Source organism: Candoia aspera, chromosome 12 (assembly GCF_035149785.1).
Source record: "Candoia aspera isolate rCanAsp1 chromosome 12, rCanAsp1.hap2, whole genome shotgun sequence".
Lineage (NCBI taxonomy): Eukaryota > Metazoa > Chordata > Lepidosauria > Squamata > Boidae > Candoia > Candoia aspera.
Window position 1 is genome coordinate 2,762,323 of NC_086164.1, and position 17,858 is coordinate 2,780,180.

Below are 17,858 nucleotides of genomic sequence, written 5' to 3' on the forward strand. Positions count from 1 at the left end.
CTGAGAAGCAGAACCGGCTGGTGCAGGCAAGGCAAAGCAATTTAGATTCCCTTGAATTTTTCTTAGGAACCGATAAATCAAGCTAAAGTCTGCCAGTATACATTAGAAATAAGGTTCTATTTATTTATATTTTTTTTAAGCAACCCTATTCTCTGAAAGCTAAGAGTGGGGTAAGCGTATTCACATTTTTTTCCTTTTATTGTAATGTTATAAATCTTGATATTATGTCAGTGCCGTACTATTTGTATAATATAATTAGAAATTATTAACATTCTATTGTTTAGAAAGCTTAACGGATTCAAAATAGAAAAATAAAAGTTGCAGCTTTTATGTAGTATCAGTTGCAATTTGGGATGTCAACATTACAAGCATGACATTATTTGACTTTTCATGCAAAGTTGAGTATAACATTAAAAAAAAGACCTTATTATTATTTATCCGTTCAGGTCAGCATGCTCACCATCGTATCTTTGAGGTATGGTCATGGAATAGAAACAATCTGGTTTACTGGGCCACTGGTCCCGGTCTGGTTCTTCCCCCTGTCAGCACTCAGGGTCAATTCAGCTTGCTGTGAAGGTTGTAAGAAAACAAGGGCAATTTCAGCAGTTCATATATATGGGGGGGGGGGGCATTCCATAGGTTTGGTAGGGAATACATGTGTATGGGGGGGGGGGTGACCTTTTACCACCATAGAGGAAACTTCTTACAAATTAAAAAAATGGAAAGCAAACGTAGGAATGGAAAAATATGAAATGGACAGAAGAATGGATAGGCCTGCAGGAGCAAGAGAAATTGAAATCAATAAATTTCCCTGTTCTTAATCCATGTTAGGAACATGGCCGATCCAAGTCTGAAAATGAAGAGTTGGGACATTAATCTGTTAAAAGTTCGGGACCATTGCAAGCACGTCCCCATATCCCTCTGTGAAACATTGGAAAGGACACTGTGCAGGCCATGTCGACCTCAAACAAGCCTTCAAGCCCCAGCTCTGGAAGGCTGTTTCCAAAAAGCTCAATATTAATCTCTTAAGAATGGGCAGAAAATCTTTTTTTCAATCCACAGCAGGGAAGTCCAACTTAATCTAGGCTTTACTGACCCATTGCCTGAGGTGTGCTGAAGAGGGCCCTGGGGTATCTCAGTTGACAGGAACAGCCATCTTCCATCACCCCACCCAGCTGGCATTTATTCTTAGCACTGAAGATTCAGGGAATTTGTATTATTGATTTGCTGCAACACAGTCCCTTGGGTCTTCTCAGCCTCCGTGTGCTGAGCCTAAACAACCACAAACACACTTATTTCTGAGCTGTAGAAACTCCTGCGGTGCAATTAACATTCCCTTTCTGACTCCCCACCCCAGTGGCCTTCGTTATGCATTCAACCATTCTGAAAAGGCCGGAAGAGTGAGATAGAAGCATTAACTAACACTGGCCATACAAGTGTTTCCATTGGTTGTCTTGATTGATTAGTATATTTCTCTTGGAGATGGAGGTTCTAGGAACTTGGACGTTCTTGAACATGGGATCTCTAGCTATTGCTGGAGCAAGCTACCATACATCTGTTGGCATTGATGATAGAGGGGGTACTTTTTCTTGTTTTCTGCTTTCTGCCAAGTCCAGAGAAAGTCTGCTTTCCCTGTGTCTATAGAGAGATTGGGAATGAATGACCTTGTCTCTTCCTTATCCTAGATCCTTTATCCTAGACACATATCCTAGATCCTAGATGCTTTATCCTAGAATGCTAGATGTATCCTTGGTGTGGATCACACCTACCACCCACAAACACATTTATTCTTTGATCTCCACCCTGGTCCTGACTTTGACTTCATGGCTACTGTACTTCATCTGGACTAAGTTTTGGGTGACTTGTGTAGAAGTCGCTATTGCAGAAGACTAGGGACACCCAATAGCCATGCTTAGGTGCACAAAGAGAAGGTACAAGGAAAATCAAAGCATCAAAGCAAATATTTTTCTATTTTATACTAGATCAGACAACCCCTTCCCCAGAATCTCTGGTTCTAGGAGGGAGAAAAGGTATATAAAGATTAGCAGAGGCAATAAAGCAATATTATTAGTGGTAGTTTGGAGAGAGAGAAAAAATGACATGTGAGAGTCAACTGTATTTCAGCCCTCCCTTCCTTTCCACTATACTGATATATTATTTTAACAGCACAACCCTACACTTTAAAGAGGTAGGTTGACTTCAGTGCTGCAGAATCAAATTGTTTTTTTTTTCTTATTCAGAACTTGAACATCATCAACCAGAGTCTGGGAGAAAAGTCTATGTGGCTAAAATTTAAACGTTTCCAAGCCCAGAATTGGTTTGAGTTGCAGAACAAGATGGAGTTCTTCGTCTTTTTGTACAACTATCTCCAGATGACCCCGCAAATGTTTTTCATTTCAGCAAAGTAATTTTAGGAGGAGCAAAAACTAAAAACAAAACACTACCTCTTGCTGCTACTGTTAAAAGTTTTGGAGTTAGAAACACCTTCCTCTACTACTGCATCCTCAGCATATTTAAGAAAACCCTCTCAAGAGTTGTGGGGAGTCAGGCAGTATATAAATTTATTATTATTATTATTATTATTATTATTATTATTATTGATGGTAAATTATTTGGTGGGGGTGGGAGTATGGAGAAGTGATCTTTCTTTTAGCTAAATACAGTATTTTCCAGGTTTGATTACAAGTACTGAGTTAATCAACTACCTTCAGACCATGCTTGTCCTGAAGAAATTTCAGATTTCCCCAGTGGTGGGTCCATTGTTACCTTCAATTTAGCTAATCCTTCCAAAAATAGACAAGAGCTTCTTTCAACAAACAAACAAAAAATAAACTATCTATAATCACCATTTGTGGGAGCATAAACCTTGGGATATCTTAAACAGAATTTATTCATCTTGGGGTTGCATTAAAGCCATTTCAGCCCCTAGGAATGTCCAAGAAGAGTCTCTCTGTCCCATAGGCTGGTCTTGACTTCCACCTGGGATGTCAGAGAGGACAGATTGGATGTCATGGAAACTGAGACGAGAAACCTCATTTTCCAGCGGTTGCTGTTGCTGTTATTTATTTAATTTTGATCAGCTATTTAACAACAGACAACGATGCCAGGGTGGGAGTGATGTGTTGGAAAATGCCGGCAGCGATGCTATAAATAGCCTGCTGCTGATATTTAAATCTGTCTATGTATGGTAACATTTGCCACCAATATCTACAAACATCATTTTGTTCATGCCTGAGTGATGCATAAACTCTAGGAAGCTTTTCTTTAATGGTTTTAAATCACCACTGATTGAAGAACTCCACTCCTCCACTCACCTCCACCCTGCGATGGGAGAAAGTACTGGTGTGGATTTCGGAGCTGCGCCTGCCCAGCCAATTTTGTGGCTGACACTTGGCACATTCCGGGAAAACAGATTCTTGAAAGAGCGTTGTCCGAGGTTGCCAGGCCCCTGTTCAGTTAAGGAGTAGAAGACAAAGAACAGGAGGAGGAGGAGGACAGTCAGGGATAAGCAATGGGGCAAGATTAGACAATAGCCAACCGATCCTGCAAAAGTCCAACCTGTGAGTACAGTCATAGACCTGGCAGGGCCTTTCCCATGGCCCAGCTGCTCCTGATCTCTACAGTTCTTGACAGCCATATTCACAAGGAGAGCTGTTCCTCTTGAGAGTAGCTCTTTTACTCCCATGGAGAGTTCCACATATGACTCTTTATATTAGTGTTTCTCCACCTTGGCGACTTTAAGATGCATGGACTTCAACTCCCAGAATTCCCCCAGCTGGCTGGGGGAATTCTGGGAGTTGAAGTCCTTGTGTCTTAAAGTCACCAAAGTTGAGAAACACTGGTTTAGATGGTTATTCCTGCACTGGATAGGTGCCCAGGGTTTCACTCTTTTCCCAAAGCACCATCCAGAGTGCCTCCTAAGAGCTCCCCTTTATGGAAGAAGTTGGTTCTTCTTGATGGGCCTCACACTGTTGTCCTTCAGGACCTTCCTGATTTGGTGGATTCATTTCAGGTCTTGGAACTCAACATTTTCTTCATCCTCCTTTTCCCCCTAAATCTTTCCCCAGAAAACTTCCAGACTTTGCAGGTAGAAGATCCCCAAACAAATCCAGAGCAGTTAATCCAACATTTCTACTAAATAAATTCTGTATCAATGTTTGCTAACAGAGTTGGGGACTCTTACTCCCTCAGATTATTGCAAAACACTAAGGGAAAAATGTTCTAGCAACATAAATCTGACACCCTTTGGTAAATACACAGCCAAAGAAGGGGAAGGGTAATCTAAGTTGTCCACTGATAATATTTCTTGCATGCCGAGAATGTATTTTATAATGCAAGAATATTGACAATCAGAGATTACCAGTTACAGAGTTTACATCCAAATGCAAAACAGGAAGCACAACTGAACTCTGGATGCAAGAAAGTCACACCTGTTTGGAGATTTGATCCAGCATTCCACAGCAGTCTTACAATGCTGAAAGAACAACCTTAAAAATGAGGACATCAAGCCCATGTCTCTTTCCTGCTTCCAATTAATTATGCTGTGTAGACTCACAAAGCTTTCTCTGTTGTGGCAGAAGGCTGTTGGCTTGGCTTTCAACTTTTCTCCCTTCTCTTTCCAACATCTTCCCCCAGGTATGAGAGATTTATCGTGATACAAAAAGGGGAATAAGAATTGCCTTTGCTCCATAGCTACTCTATTCCGACTCTGCTTTCCCGTGCAAGAAGGATGAAAGAGCCAGTGATGGGAAGAATGTGAACATTTTGCTTCCCTTCCCTTAAGAAGCAGGAAGGAGGGAGAGCTGAGCACTTTTGAAGGGAGAAAGCAAGCAAGAAGAAAATAGAGATAAATAATTGAAAGATAAACAGCACTGTGGAACAATGAAGTTATCCGGATTTCATTGCAGGCAGGAATTTTGAGAAGGCGGGGAAAAGACACTCCTTTGAACGTACAACGATCCCATTGCAAGAACCTGGTTTTATCGTTTTGCTCTTTTGAGTAGATTCACAGTGTTCATTCCCTGTGAGGTTTTAATCTGTTCCTGGGCGACAGGTGTAAAAACAGGTGTTATATAATCTTCTCACTGAGACTCTTGAGACTCCAAAAAACCCCTATTAGATTTTTTTTGGTGGGGAGGAAGGGTTGTCTTTAAGCAAACTACAACCACCCAACTCCCTGCACACCTATCAGAACCAGCCTTCGTCTCTATGGGGAAAAAGGAAGGCTTACCTTCCTCTTCTAAGGGATGCAAGGAAATGGCCATGTGTGTGCAGACTGCATTTCCACATCCCTGTGAGAATTCCTCCCTTCCCTCCTTGCTTTTTCCTGCATTTGTGAAATGCATTGACATTCGGTATCTGAGGTGCTTCACTGCTTGGATGCTTTTCATTATTCAAAACTGAGCCTATGCAACTCATTTGCAATGTAAGAGGAGCAGAAAAGCCAGGAATGTTCCAACTCCCAGCTCATATGCCATGTGGTATTAGATTGACTAGGGCCACCCAAATCTGCAAAGCATTTTCAGGATTAATTGGAAAGAGAGAAGAATTCTCCTGGGGAAATGCGTTCATCTGCACATGGACCTTAGCCTTACCATTGTACAAATCTAGATTGGGAATGTTGTGCATCTACATCAGAGCTGGACTGTGGATAACACAGTGGTGGATGTCAGAGGAGGAGGTCCCACATTTGAGGAGTATTTGAGCAGAAAAGCATACTTTGAAATATTGATCCATATCCAGAAATAGATGTTTAGGAGGACACACTTTCTCACTCCAAACTACTCCATCAGCTCTTGACTAGAACAAATGGTCATGATTTCTCTAGCACCACCAGTGGGGGAATGGAGCTTGACCAGCTTTTGGTGAAAACTGCTCACAGTTCCTGAATCTGATCCAAAGAGTTTGCAGTATAAAATGAGAAGGGACTCAAGGACAGGAACCAGAATAAGCAGTCAAGACAACAATGTTTGGTTATTGGGGAAGATGGTGCCATCACTTGTCCTTCCTTGGATTTTAGTTTGCACCTTCCTGTCTTATTAGCTGAGGCTACACCTACTTTTCATGCTTACATTCCTTTCTGTGAACACCAGTGGGGACAACCTGGGGAGGACAGAGACAGAATAATAGCAACAACAGATGTAGCAGGGAACAGCAGGGACCAAGAAGAATGATTGCAGGTCCATTGGTATCTATAGGAACTGCCCTGCCTCCTTGTGATCGAACGCTGATTGGTTTTGAAAGGCTACTGCTAGACTTACTTCCAACCCAAAACAATAGTTAGGAAAAAATTATCCTGGAGGGAGGTCGAGAAGGAGAAATCACATCTCCCAATTTGCTACTCTGCTGCTTGGATCCATCATGGCTCTCTTGACCTTCTGAGTAGGTCATGCTTGAAAAGCCTGCAGAGAAATGTGCTCCAGCACCAGGGGGAGACTTCCTGACATAATATGCGCTTGGTAGAACTTGATGGAATCAGCACTGGAGGAGAGTTCTTTAGCTATTCGTCCATCTGTCGAAAGTGGGAGAAGGAAGAAGTCCTCCCTATGCTTCTACTAAACCCTGAGAGAAAACATCTGGGTGGAACTATCCAACTGGAAGCTATTTTTGAAGTTCTCTAGTCCAACCCACTGCTCAGTGCAGGAATCCACTAAACCAACCCCCAATCCCATTTGGAAACACCCAGCAAGGGAAAACCCACCACTGTCCTAGGCAGACAATTCCACTATTTAACCGTTCTTACTCTCAGGGAAATTCCTCATCCTATCCAGCCGGTCTTAATTTCAGCCTGTTGGCCTTTCTCCTGCCCTTGCTTTCAACAGAGAACAGTCCACTTCTTCCTGCATGTAAAATATGTAGACCACTGTCCATAACCCCTTTGGTCTTTTATGGACTGAATATCCCCAGTGATCTTAACTGCTCCTCATAGGCCTTGGTTTCCAGAACTCCTGCTAACCTCTGGCTTCTCTATACCCTTTTGAAGGACCTGGATCCCCGCCTCCAAGTGCATTCCAACCAGCACAGGGTACAATGGCATTAGTCCTTTCAGGATCTGGATGCAATGTTTCAGTTAATGCTGCCTAGTCTTAAAATACATTTAAGTGTTGCTGTTGTTTTAAACAGGTGAGAACATTATTAGCACACCAGCAGGATCTGCCAGCCTGATTAATTACTCATAGTATTTACTCATCTTTCTTGGTATCATTCAACAAGGGAAAAGACCTCTGAACGGAGACCTTTCAAAGCTGGTTTTGCATTTATTTATTTTTGTTTGGAGAGTGCTAGGCCAAGACTACTTTAATTGAATTATTGCAAACCCCTTAGAAGCTTCAGCAGTTGGTAGTAAACCAACCAACCAGACCAAACCTGTCCTAACAGTCAGGAATCACGCTGAGACGAGGAATAGGTCTCTAGTGTTTATTGCTGCTACATAAGACAGAAAATCCTAACAAACTGAAGAAGCGTGGCAAATCCCAGACAGATAAACCCCAAAGTCAAGGCGGGTCTGTTCTGTGTCTCTTTGAATGGCTGCTCAACTCCTCACTACTACACATGCGTTTTCCCCCCTGGATAGGGGCCCCCTCCTGCTCGCCATCAGTATTCATGACAAAACCATTCTGAACCAAACCAGATAAAATAAAAAAATTTGGAGGTTGTTTTCTGATTTAGGAGATGGTAAAAACAAGGTCTGGACTGTGAGATCATTTTCAAGTTTAATAAATAGGAAACAGATGTCCCTGAATAAGGATATGTCTTCCAAAGACTAAACAAGGTTGAGTGTTGCATATGGGTATACACCTGAGGTTGAGGTTTTGTTTTGCTTAGGATTGCCACCTTTAATTGCAAACAAGGACAGGATTCCCCACTTGCCACTTATATAATAAACCTTCTAGAGTTATTCAAACATCATTGTGCTGATGGTGTGCAGGAGATGACCTTAAAGAAGCTATGGGGCAACTGTTGGGAGAACACAAGCCTAGCCCAGGAAAACAGGAAGGTGTGAGAAAGAAACTCAAGATTGTCCCACCTTGAATTTCTTTGATATAAGAGAGAAGGAAGGAGAAACTGCCAGGCTTTCAAGATTCTGTCAGCATAGCCTATATCAATAAAGTCAAGTCCTGGTATTTCTTGTGGCATTCGTTTCCTGACCCGATTTACCTTGAAGAGCTGACATATATTGTATATGAGAGATTGGGGGAGGATGGGAAAAGGACATGTCAGCCCCACAGGTAGACCAGACCAGGAAATCTACTCCACAGGAAGGTTAAAACTACTTTGATTGGCTATAAGGGCAGAATCTTACCAGCCTGATTGTGCTGGTCCTCCTCCCTCTTCTATAGTGAATTAGGTAGGTGTCTATCTGAGCCACTTCTGAATGTTACCTTGCTGCTCCGGACTGCAAATATGTTTCAGTCCCTTTTGCCTAGCAATGGCTCTTGCCTGTTTCCATCATGGTCATCTTTCTTACTCTCTACAGGAAGAAAGCAGACATAAATAATAGAGAGGGAAGGCGAGTTCCTTGGCCACTGATCTCGTAGGTGACGACTTGGTCCTGGTGGACAGAAACCTGGGAGGAAACATTTCAAATCATTCAGAGATACTCCATCGTAATTAACACACTAAAATGACGATTGGAAATTCCTCCTGCAGTTTCCAAGACTCTGTATTTACTCCGGAAAAGTGTTAAAGAGATCTTACTGAAATCTCTGTGGTTCTTGTTCCCTTGGTCTTGGCCAGCTTTGTGAGGCTTGGCAATATAATAGCAATTTAGAACAGGGTTTCAATTGCAAGGTTGCAGTTGCAACATATAGGGGAACCCATTGCCTTTCAGAAGTTTTGGGTTCCATCTCCCATCAGCCTCATACACCACGCGGCTAAATAGTCTACGCATCTGGCTGCTGGACCTCACAAGGATTTCCCAGCAAGAAAAGCAGCATGAACACCGAACTGCTATGCCGTATGATTTAAAAAAAACAAAAACCCATGGGCAATAGCAGAATATACACGAGATGGGGTCCATCAGCCTGCTTATGAATGGGTGGAGTCAGACATTCACCAGTATGTTCTTCATGGACAGGGCTGGGTGGATAAAGCCTAATCACTTTTAGCAATGCGATGCCCCACAGGCACTAATGCACCTTGTTTGGGCTGATGTCATGCTTCTGGAAATGCCCACTCAAGGGCCTTGAGTGAAAAGATGACCTCTGTGTTAAGCCCAAAACAAATATGTACTTGCCCTTTGGAATGAGTGACGAGGGGTGCCCATTCATGTGACCTTAGCAAAGCTGTTCTGAAGTTGGAGGAAAATGGCACACTGCTGCTTTGCCCTCGTCCTGGGACTGTTGGGATGTCTCCTTCTGTCAGAGGGTGCAGGTTGGTTCCTTTTTCAGCTAAGCTTCTTTTGGTTGGAGGTGAAAGCCTGTTGCGGTCACCAATTGAGGAATGATCATTTGCAAGCCACATCAAATAAATTTAACTTAAAGCTTCGAAAGATAGCGCAGATACGGGATATACAAACCAACCCTCATTCATTGCAACTGCAACCCTATATGTAGTTACTTAATGGGGTTTGCAAAATATGTAACTGTGCATAAGTCAGGTTTTCAGCCATAAAGCTTTGCTACATCTCATTTGATTTATGTGGCTTGAGGGTCCATCCATCCCAGAGAGTGCGGATTTGAGAAATGCAAGTGGAAAAAGATTATTAAAGCATGCTGCTGCACAAACAAGTATTAATATAAAAAGTTAGAATAATGTTTATACTAATGGAAGATAGCCCCAAATGTATTATTTCAAATATAACTCAGAATGCTTATAGGGAAGTGACACTAAAATGCATCCCCAATCCATTGGTATTATATTTGGTGAGGATGTAGTTCAAAAGGGCTAAATTGTAGCCCTCCTAAATTTCTATGAATCTCTTTTGTTCACTTAGGTGTGTTCTGTTCAAAAACTATTGCTGTTGATAAGCATTGCTGGGAATCTCTTCCATCGAAGGCTAGCGATAAAAATCACAAGTCCAAATTGGAAGTTTAAGGGTTAATGGGGAAGGTGATGAAAAATTGCAGAGCTGCCTTTGATGTCAACAGCTGTATTTCTTAGTTTAGACTTTTGATATTGACAAGTGAGATCTGCAACAAAATGGTACAGTTTGAAAAGGTTCCCTCTCTACAGAAAGGGCAGTCTTCGTGCAAATGTTAGAATAAATGAATTAAGAATGTTAGATCGTCATAATGCCAGTTAGATGTTTTGGAATTCCATTCTAAACTAGTATAAAAGTGTGTGCCTTGTTCTTTTGGGTAAAGGAATAGACCAAAACAGGATGACAGTCGTGAAGCAAAACTGGACAGCCCAAAATATATACATATGTTTTAGTGTGTGTGGTGTTTGCTGGAGAACATTTGTGTCTATGATCTCTCATTATTTTTTGTGCTGAAGTTTTTCTTAATCAGGAAAAGGCAAGTTCTGTCTTGCACCGATATAGAAGATACAATTCTGGAAAATTGGAAGAGTTTCTTGAAGGGAATCTTGAACGAGAGTGCATTGAAGAAATATGCAATTATGAAGAAGCCCGAGAAGTTTTTGAAGATGATGTTAAAATGGTGATTACAGGGATCAGGAGAGCTTAATCCCTGCCCAGTAGGTGGTGGTGGTGGTCTAGTTGTTGTTGTTGTTGTTGTTGTTGTTGTCCTCCTCCTCCTCCTCCTCCTCCTTGGACAGAAGTAATAGCTCTTTTACTCATAACAGTTGGACAACTAACAAAATGGCTACTAACCAAACAATTTGGTAGTCTCTGATCATGCACTGCTGGAAAATATATATTTTTTAAAATATGGCTGCGTTTCAGAAAAATTGATCATCCCCAAATTGTTTTCATAAAATCTTGTGGGAATAGTTTTAAAGTATGCAAGCTCTTACTAGCCAAAATCAAAACTTGATGGGACTGTCCACTGCTAATCTGTTACATGCAGATATTCTTTTCTTGCCTTTTTTTTCTTTTTAACATAATTCATTCTGGATTATTTTTTTACCTGTTTTCATTAAAGCCTTTTTTTTTTTTTTTTTTTTGCTGGGCATGGGGAATTTTAGGAGTGCATGGGACCCTAAAAGTCTTCAAAATGTATATATATTTCCATTTTACATGCTACTGAATCATAGTCAACTCATAGTGGCTTGCAACAACGTAAAACACAACAAAAACTGATAGCAAGAGAAATAAACAAGAAATAAAATAATGTACTGATAAGCCAGCTAATCAAATCTGGCATGCCAATGGCATTTTGGTCATTCTCCAAAAAGTCCCCTATATGGCCTTCACAATCTTCCCAAATCCACCACTGAGAGACAAAACTGTCTTCTACAGAAAGATTGTTATACAGCCACTATCTTGACTTTTCTGACCCTGCCCTGGACACCTCAGTTGGGGTGCCATAAGCAGCTTCTTCCAGCAGGATCTCCTTGGGCAAGTTGATTTGAGTTGGAATAGATGGGTGCCCAGCTATGTAGGACTTTCTGATTCAAAACTAGCCCTCCAAATTGCTTTGGGAAATCTATGCAGTCCATCAGTGCATAGCTTGCACAATAGGTACAGTGTGAGCTTCATGACTGGCCCCAAGCAATATGCAGGAACCTTATTCAGTAGTTCTTGAACTTCTTCAATTTCAGCAGCTATAACTTTATTTTTCCAAGTACATATATGCACCAATAAAGTCTAATTATGTTTTAAATCAAAGGAGACACTCTATGACCAGGAGGACCTTCTCAAAGGAGGGGGTTTGTAGATGAGTTGCCTAGTTGATGGGAACATTTAGGGGCAGAGTGTACCTGGTGGAGGATGGGATCATTTCCACAAATAAACCCTGGGTCTGAATTTTATTACTAATCTACTTCTATTTGAATGAACCGTTGTAATTGTTGTTATTATTTTTATTTTTTTTGCAGGGGGAATTTTGGAGGACATATTTTGGTAAGAGTTCCTTCAAAAAACATCAACATGCATATAGCATTCTAGGTCTCAATGCATAGAAAACTGTTCTCTTGTCCATCTCTGTCCTCATGGAGCACCTTACATTTTTGGCTGGCCAGTCTGGGGTGGCTTGAAAAGAAGAGATAATTCAGCTGTGCATCATAGACCAAGACTGCATCAATGAAGCCTAAAAGTGAAAAACTTCACACTAAAAGAATACAGTGGGAATATTCCTCTCAACTTTGCTCGATAGGCCTTCTGCCACATCCCATGGGCTCTGGGAGGATAAGAACCATGGTCTTCCAAAAAAGGTCACCTTGTGGTAAAGACCCTTGTAGACAGATAGGTGGGGAGCCAACTCTTCTCCAACCCCTTACACCCACCTGTTCCTCAGAGCAGCCTTGATGCTTAGCAAGCACTGAGTCTGCAGGCACTTATAACCTGAAGCTGCGGCTTACTCACAAGGAGGCTGGTGTTTTCCCTTCACCACACCCCCAGTGAGCTTGGCAGGTAAGGAAGGCTCTGAATGTAGGAATCCTAGATTCCCCAATTCATTTTATTTATTTTTTATTTTCTATCCTGCCTTTATTATTTTTATAAATAACTCAAGGCAGCAAACATACCTAATACTCCTTCCTCCTCCTATTTTCCCAACAGCAACCCTGTGAGGTGGGTTGGGCTGAGAGGGAGGGACTGGCCCAAGGCCTCCCAGCCAGCTTTCCTGCCTCAGGCGGGACTAGAACTCACCGTCTCCTGGTTTCTAGCCCAGTGCCTTAACCACTAGACCACACTTCAGGAGATTCACCGCATCATGCACATCCACTAAATAAAACTAGATAAAAATCCCATCTGTGTTTATGCCACAGAATTAGGGGTTGACATCAGGTGTCTGGAAGATAGGGGGCAGCAGGGACTACTAAGCTCTACCATAAAACAAGAGTCAGGACCCCGGTACAAAGATTCAGAGGGCTTCTAGGAACAGAGGTTTGTTCAGCCTTCCACCTTGCAGGTCTTGTAAGGAACATTTTCATTAAGTGGAAAGTACTTTTGTGAAGTAGATTCAAACCTGAGTATCAGATAGACAACTTCCTTGTCCCCATATGATCCCAATAAGCTTGTTCTTTTTTTTTCTCCTCTCTCATTAAAGTGACTTGCTCAACAAACAATGGAGGTTGTGACCAGATTTGTAGAAATGACCTAACAGGAAGGGCAGCTTGTTCCTGCATTGATGGATACAAGCTGCTAGAAGACAAGAAGTCCTGTGAACCATCAGGTAAAAGACCCATGGGACAGTTATGCATCTCTGATTTGAGACTCTCCATTGTCCTTTATGTGTTCAGGCTGTGGTTCTTTGATAACTGATTTGATATTCTATAATAATTAGATGTATTGCTAAGATGGTTTGACCCACCAAGCCAGACCCTCTGACTGGTCACACTGGTGACCAAGCATCTGCAAACACTATTCTGCCTGGCCATCACCTAGTTCTCTTGGAGGAAGGGTGCTGTGTAGCACCATTCCCATAAAAACCGGTTAGGTGGTTGTCAACCCCAACTCTGTTGTAAGCATGGATTGGACTTGGATTATGGCAGGTTAATTGCTTTCTGATGGAACCATGGTCCCATCTTCTCTCTCCAGGGCCCTTCTCTTGTGGAAGGATTACACTGCCAGAGGCCATAAAACCCAGGCTCAGCCCCTCACAGAACCTGAGCTGCATCAACATTACGGAAGACCACCAAGTGAAGCTAAACGTTGCCCAGACAGCCCTCCTGAAAACAACTTTCATACAAGACCGGGGTCAGTTTAATAGCTGGAAAGGACAGGTTCCATGGCAGGTAGGAAAATTAAATGAGTGGTTCCATCACACACTCTGCATTCCTCGAGGTTGTATCTCTTCTTGTGGTGAATCCCTCCAAACGTTCAGTTGCTTGGGTTGAAATGCCATTGGTATGTAGGCAAAGCTCTGCCTCTTGTTTTCCTTTAAGAGCCCAAGAAAGACATCATTTCTCTCAGACAAGGAGCTAGAGCAGTGTTTCTCAAACTTGGCCACTTTAAGACAGGTGGACTTCAATGCCCAGAATTCCCCAGCCAGCTGGCTGGGGAATTCTGGGCGTTGAAGTCCACCTGTCTTAAAGTGGCCAAGTTTGAGAAACACTGAACTAGAGGGTGCTTGGAATGGATGAGGGTAAACAGGTTGAGATTTAACCCAGGAAAAATACAAGCATTAAGGGAGGGAAATGTTCAGCCATTGGGGGGTTTCACGCTTTTTCTTCACTTGCATTTTGGGGATGCCAATTCTATTTATAATTGCTGCAATTTACAGTTTGTGGAACAGTGGCCTTTCTTGCCCCGAAGCATATTGCCACGGGTGGACCGCAGTTCTAGAATTGATCTTCCCAGGCTTTGTACATTCCCCACAATCTGATGCAATTTTTCTGCTCCCAGGTTTATATGTTCAGCTTTCAGCGGAAAGGATTCTGCGAAGGGGTGCTGATCAGTGATAAGTGGGTCATCACAGCAGCACATTGCCTTGAGTATAAACCTCACACGATCGTGGCAGGTACGCGGGCACTCGACCAGTTAGGGAATTGGAGCGGCTGCCTGAAGCAAAGGGGCAGAGGATGTTGGTCAGTGTGACTCTACCCAAACCCAGCTAGGATTAGAGGAGGTTTATTGTAGCAGAAGTGATTAACCACAGCCAAGTAGTATAAATTTGAACGAGAGGCTTAACAGAAGATTAACCTTAACCCAGAGCCCTAGAACAGCACTGCAACAATTAGGCTGCTCTTGGAATTCAATCTGTTTCTTTTACTTGTCGCTCTTGACCCTCGCCCCAGCAACAGTGGGGAGAGAAATGGGTGGGGGGTGGTAACCTCTCCCCACCCCCCTGTCTATGATGGGTTTGATCTGAATGGGATTGGGCCTCCATTAATTTTTAAAACTGGAAGGGAGAACTTGCTGTTCTCCTTGGAAAGGATGGGAGGCAATCAGAGATGTCCACTCCCAGTTTGACTAGGTCACCAGGGATCATGTGCTGCTGGGACACAGGGCTAAACATTGATCCTAGTCCACCTGTCTTAAAGTGGCCAAGTTTGAGAAACACTGAACTAGAGGGTGCTTGGAATGGATGAGGGTTGCAGCTTAACAGGATCAGCCATGTCATCTGAACACAAGTCCTGATGCTTTCTCCTTTTCCCTAAAAATGAAGTGTTCCAGACCTTGTTACTTCGCTTGCCACTTAGTTAGCCCCATGTTCCTCTGTTGATGTTCAGCCACCACATTGAACTGCAGACTCCAGCTGTACAGGAGAAGTCTTATGGAGGTGATGCAGCTTGGTCAGTCTTCAAACACCTCTGATGGTTTTGTTGTTCTTCTGTTGAATCAGGAGAGTACGACACCAATTCTTTCGAACACACTGAACAGCCCCGTCGAATCGTGAGAGTGGTCCAGCATCCTCTCTACAACAACGCTAGCAAGTATGAAAATGACATTGCTCTTCTGGAGCTAGATTCGCCATTGCCCCTGAGCAAATACATCACCCCAATTTGCATCGGGAACAAAGCGCTCACTGAATACCTTCTGGAGCATGGAAGAAGCAGTGTGAGTGGCTGGTGGAAGCTGGTCTATTTACATAAGACAGCAACTATCCTTCAACATGCAAACATCCGATATGTTGACCAGGCCGAATGTCTCCAGAATGCTGAGAATACTGAGATCCGCCTTTTGTCCAATATGTTCTGTGCAGACCATCCTACCTTTGTTACGAGGATCTACCATGGAAACAGTGGAGGCCCATTTGCCACAGCCATTAACAACACTTGGTTTCTAACAGGCATAGCAACCTGTGGAGTGCAGTGTACTGGGAGCAAGCCGTTTGATATCTTCACTTCAATAGCAGATATGACTGAGTGGATACAAAATGTGATAAGGGAGCAGCATTAAGGAAGAGGCAGAGCCACTGTCTATCACTTCCCCATTGTCTTCTGTCCATGTGAGGGAGGAGAGAGAGATGATTCCTAATTTCTTTCTCACTTCCATCTAACTAAAGTACACGCACACACGCACACACACAATTGATCATGCTTCGTGCTGGGGGCAGAGAGGAATAATCTGCACTGAAATTGGATCTGATTTGCACAGCAATTAGCTGGAAACCTAATAAAAAGTAGAGGTAGCAGAGCCCAGTGGGTAAAGCCCTTGGCTTGGAGAACCCAGACCAATTTTTAGTCCCGTCCTTAGGAGTCCACCCAAAACCCACAACCACATCTGTTTTCTAAGCACTGCTTACTTACCCCACTGGACTGTCATGAAGGTAAAACACGGGATTGAAAAAGAAGGTGGAAAATTAGCATGAGAAATGTGTTGAAATGCGATCAGCAGTTCTGTATGATGATGAAGTATAATGAAAGCAGAAATAAATGGCAGCATGAAAAAAGCACCAAAGGAAATGTTCTTATCTTACTGTTTTAATAATGTGAAATCACCAGTTTAAAATACAGATTTAATATTTGCTTGCAAGGACATTGGTGGCCTCGATCCTTTTTATTTATTCCTTGATTTAGAAAGATGCAGCTTGGAGCCACCATACAGGAACTGCGACGCTCCAGATGTTGATACAACTTCCAGCAGTTTTAGCCAATGTGAGTCCTGGTGAGGGATGTTAGGAATGTAGTCCAAGAACATCTGGAGGGCCACAGGTTCCTTAACTTGACTATACAGCATAGCACAGCTCTTTAAGTCAACAACAGGGATGTGAGCAAAGTTCTGAAACCCAAAGGGTGGACCTGCTGATTTACAGGCTCTAGTTTCATAAAGAAAAATCCATAAAATTCTGAACTTGGAGGAATGCAAAAGATAACGCTGAAATCCTAGCTATGTTTTCTAGGAAGAAGCTCATTCAGCAGAGTGAGACTTTCTTCTGAGTAAACACAAGTAGATTTACTTAAGTAAAGCATCCCAAGTCTAAAACAGTTTCAAGTGATAATAGTAAATATTGAATATGCCAATATTAAAACTGACAGATGTTTCAGGGAGTGTCTGTATGGTCTCGAAGTTGAGCAACAAGAAAAGCAATTACTTTAAAAGAAATCTTTGCATTAAAAAAAGAGAGACCCTGCCGTGGAACCATGAATTAAGTTCAAAAGAATAATAAATTAAATCGTTGATAATTTTGACCCTTTAATGATGCCTCAAGTATCCTCCTTAATATTTGATCACAGCCTTCTCCAACCTGTAGCCCTTGTGGGTGTGTTTGGAGCCCAATTTCCAGGATTCTCAGGGTGGCTGCATTCACACAGCACACTTTGTGTGGTTACTGCAGTATTCTGATTTCTAGGTTGGGACTTTGAACCATGAATGGCTTGGGTTCACCAAAACATGGCCTGACAGAAAACCTCATCAAGGTTAAAACTAGGGTTAGTGCATTGAGCAAATGCAGCAGCTAGGTTTTTTAAAGTTTTTGTTTCTGTGATTTTACGGCCAAAAGCCAAAACCGAAGCATCTGTTGGTAACGGATCTGACGAAGGATCTTGTGTGGCCGCATTCCTGGGAATTCTAAGGTACCTTTTGGCACAACTGGGCAGAATCAGCCATGCATTTCAAAAGGGGGCTGCCATTTCAAGGCCTGCTGCAGATGCCCATCCAGTGACCTTTTGTAGAAAGGTAACCCATGAGACCCGCACAGAACAAATATGTACTTGCACTTTGGAACTGTTGATCCAGCGGCTCTCTATCGCCGAGCATCAGCAACGTCGTCGCGGAGCTTAAAGAAAATGGCAAACCACTGCTTCTTCCCTGCCCTCGGTCTGCTGGGATGTCTCCTCTTCGCTGAATGTGCAGGTCGGTCCATTTTACAGCTAAAAAACATCTGGGTTTCTTTTTGGCTTGGGTTAAG

The 17,858-nt window shown here is 42.6% G+C and overlaps 2 protein-coding genes across 3 annotated transcripts in view; both read left to right on the forward strand.

The window, feature by feature from the left end:
* Positions 1-9,265: 9,265 nt before the first annotated feature.
* F9 (coagulation factor IX) lies at positions 9,266-16,511 on the forward strand. The gene is made up of 7 exons (XM_063313618.1): positions 9,266-9,372; positions 10,438-10,601; positions 11,941-11,965; positions 13,113-13,238; positions 13,604-13,800; positions 14,411-14,525; positions 15,351-16,511. Exons 1-7 carry the CDS (start codon positions 9,306-9,308, stop codon positions 15,905-15,907), a joined length of 1,251 nt encoding a protein of 416 aa, XP_063169688.1. The 5' UTR covers positions 9,266-9,305; the 3' UTR covers positions 15,908-16,511.
* A 1,109-nt stretch (positions 16,512-17,620) lies between these two features.
* Positions 17,621-17,858, forward strand: part of LOC134504489 (coagulation factor IX-like) — a 164,366-nt gene continuing 164,128 nt past the window's right edge. For both annotated transcript variants that reach the window (XR_010068651.1, XM_063313735.1), the window contains exon 1: positions 17,621-17,803. Coding sequence is in view for 1 of the 2 variants with exons in the window: in XM_063313735.1 (XP_063169805.1) it covers positions 17,656-17,803 (148 nt within the window). In the remaining variant the exon portion in view is untranslated. The remainder of the gene's footprint in view (positions 17,804-17,858) is intronic.

What these genes read in the sequence shown, in the direction of transcription:
- F9 (XM_063313618.1), top strand. Translation starts at nt 9,306, where the DNA reads ATGGCACACTGCTGCTTTGCCCTCGTCCTGGGACTGTTGGGATGTCTC. An exon ending in ATTTTGGAGGACATATTTTG is followed by an intron (nt 11,966 to 13,112) that starts GTAAGAGTTCCT and finishes CTCTCATTAAAG; the next exon opens with TGACTTGCTCAACAAACAAT. An exon ending in ACCTCACACGATCGTGGCAG is followed by an intron (nt 14,526 to 15,350) that starts GTACGCGGGCAC and finishes CTGTTGAATCAG; the next exon opens with GAGAGTACGACACCAATTCT.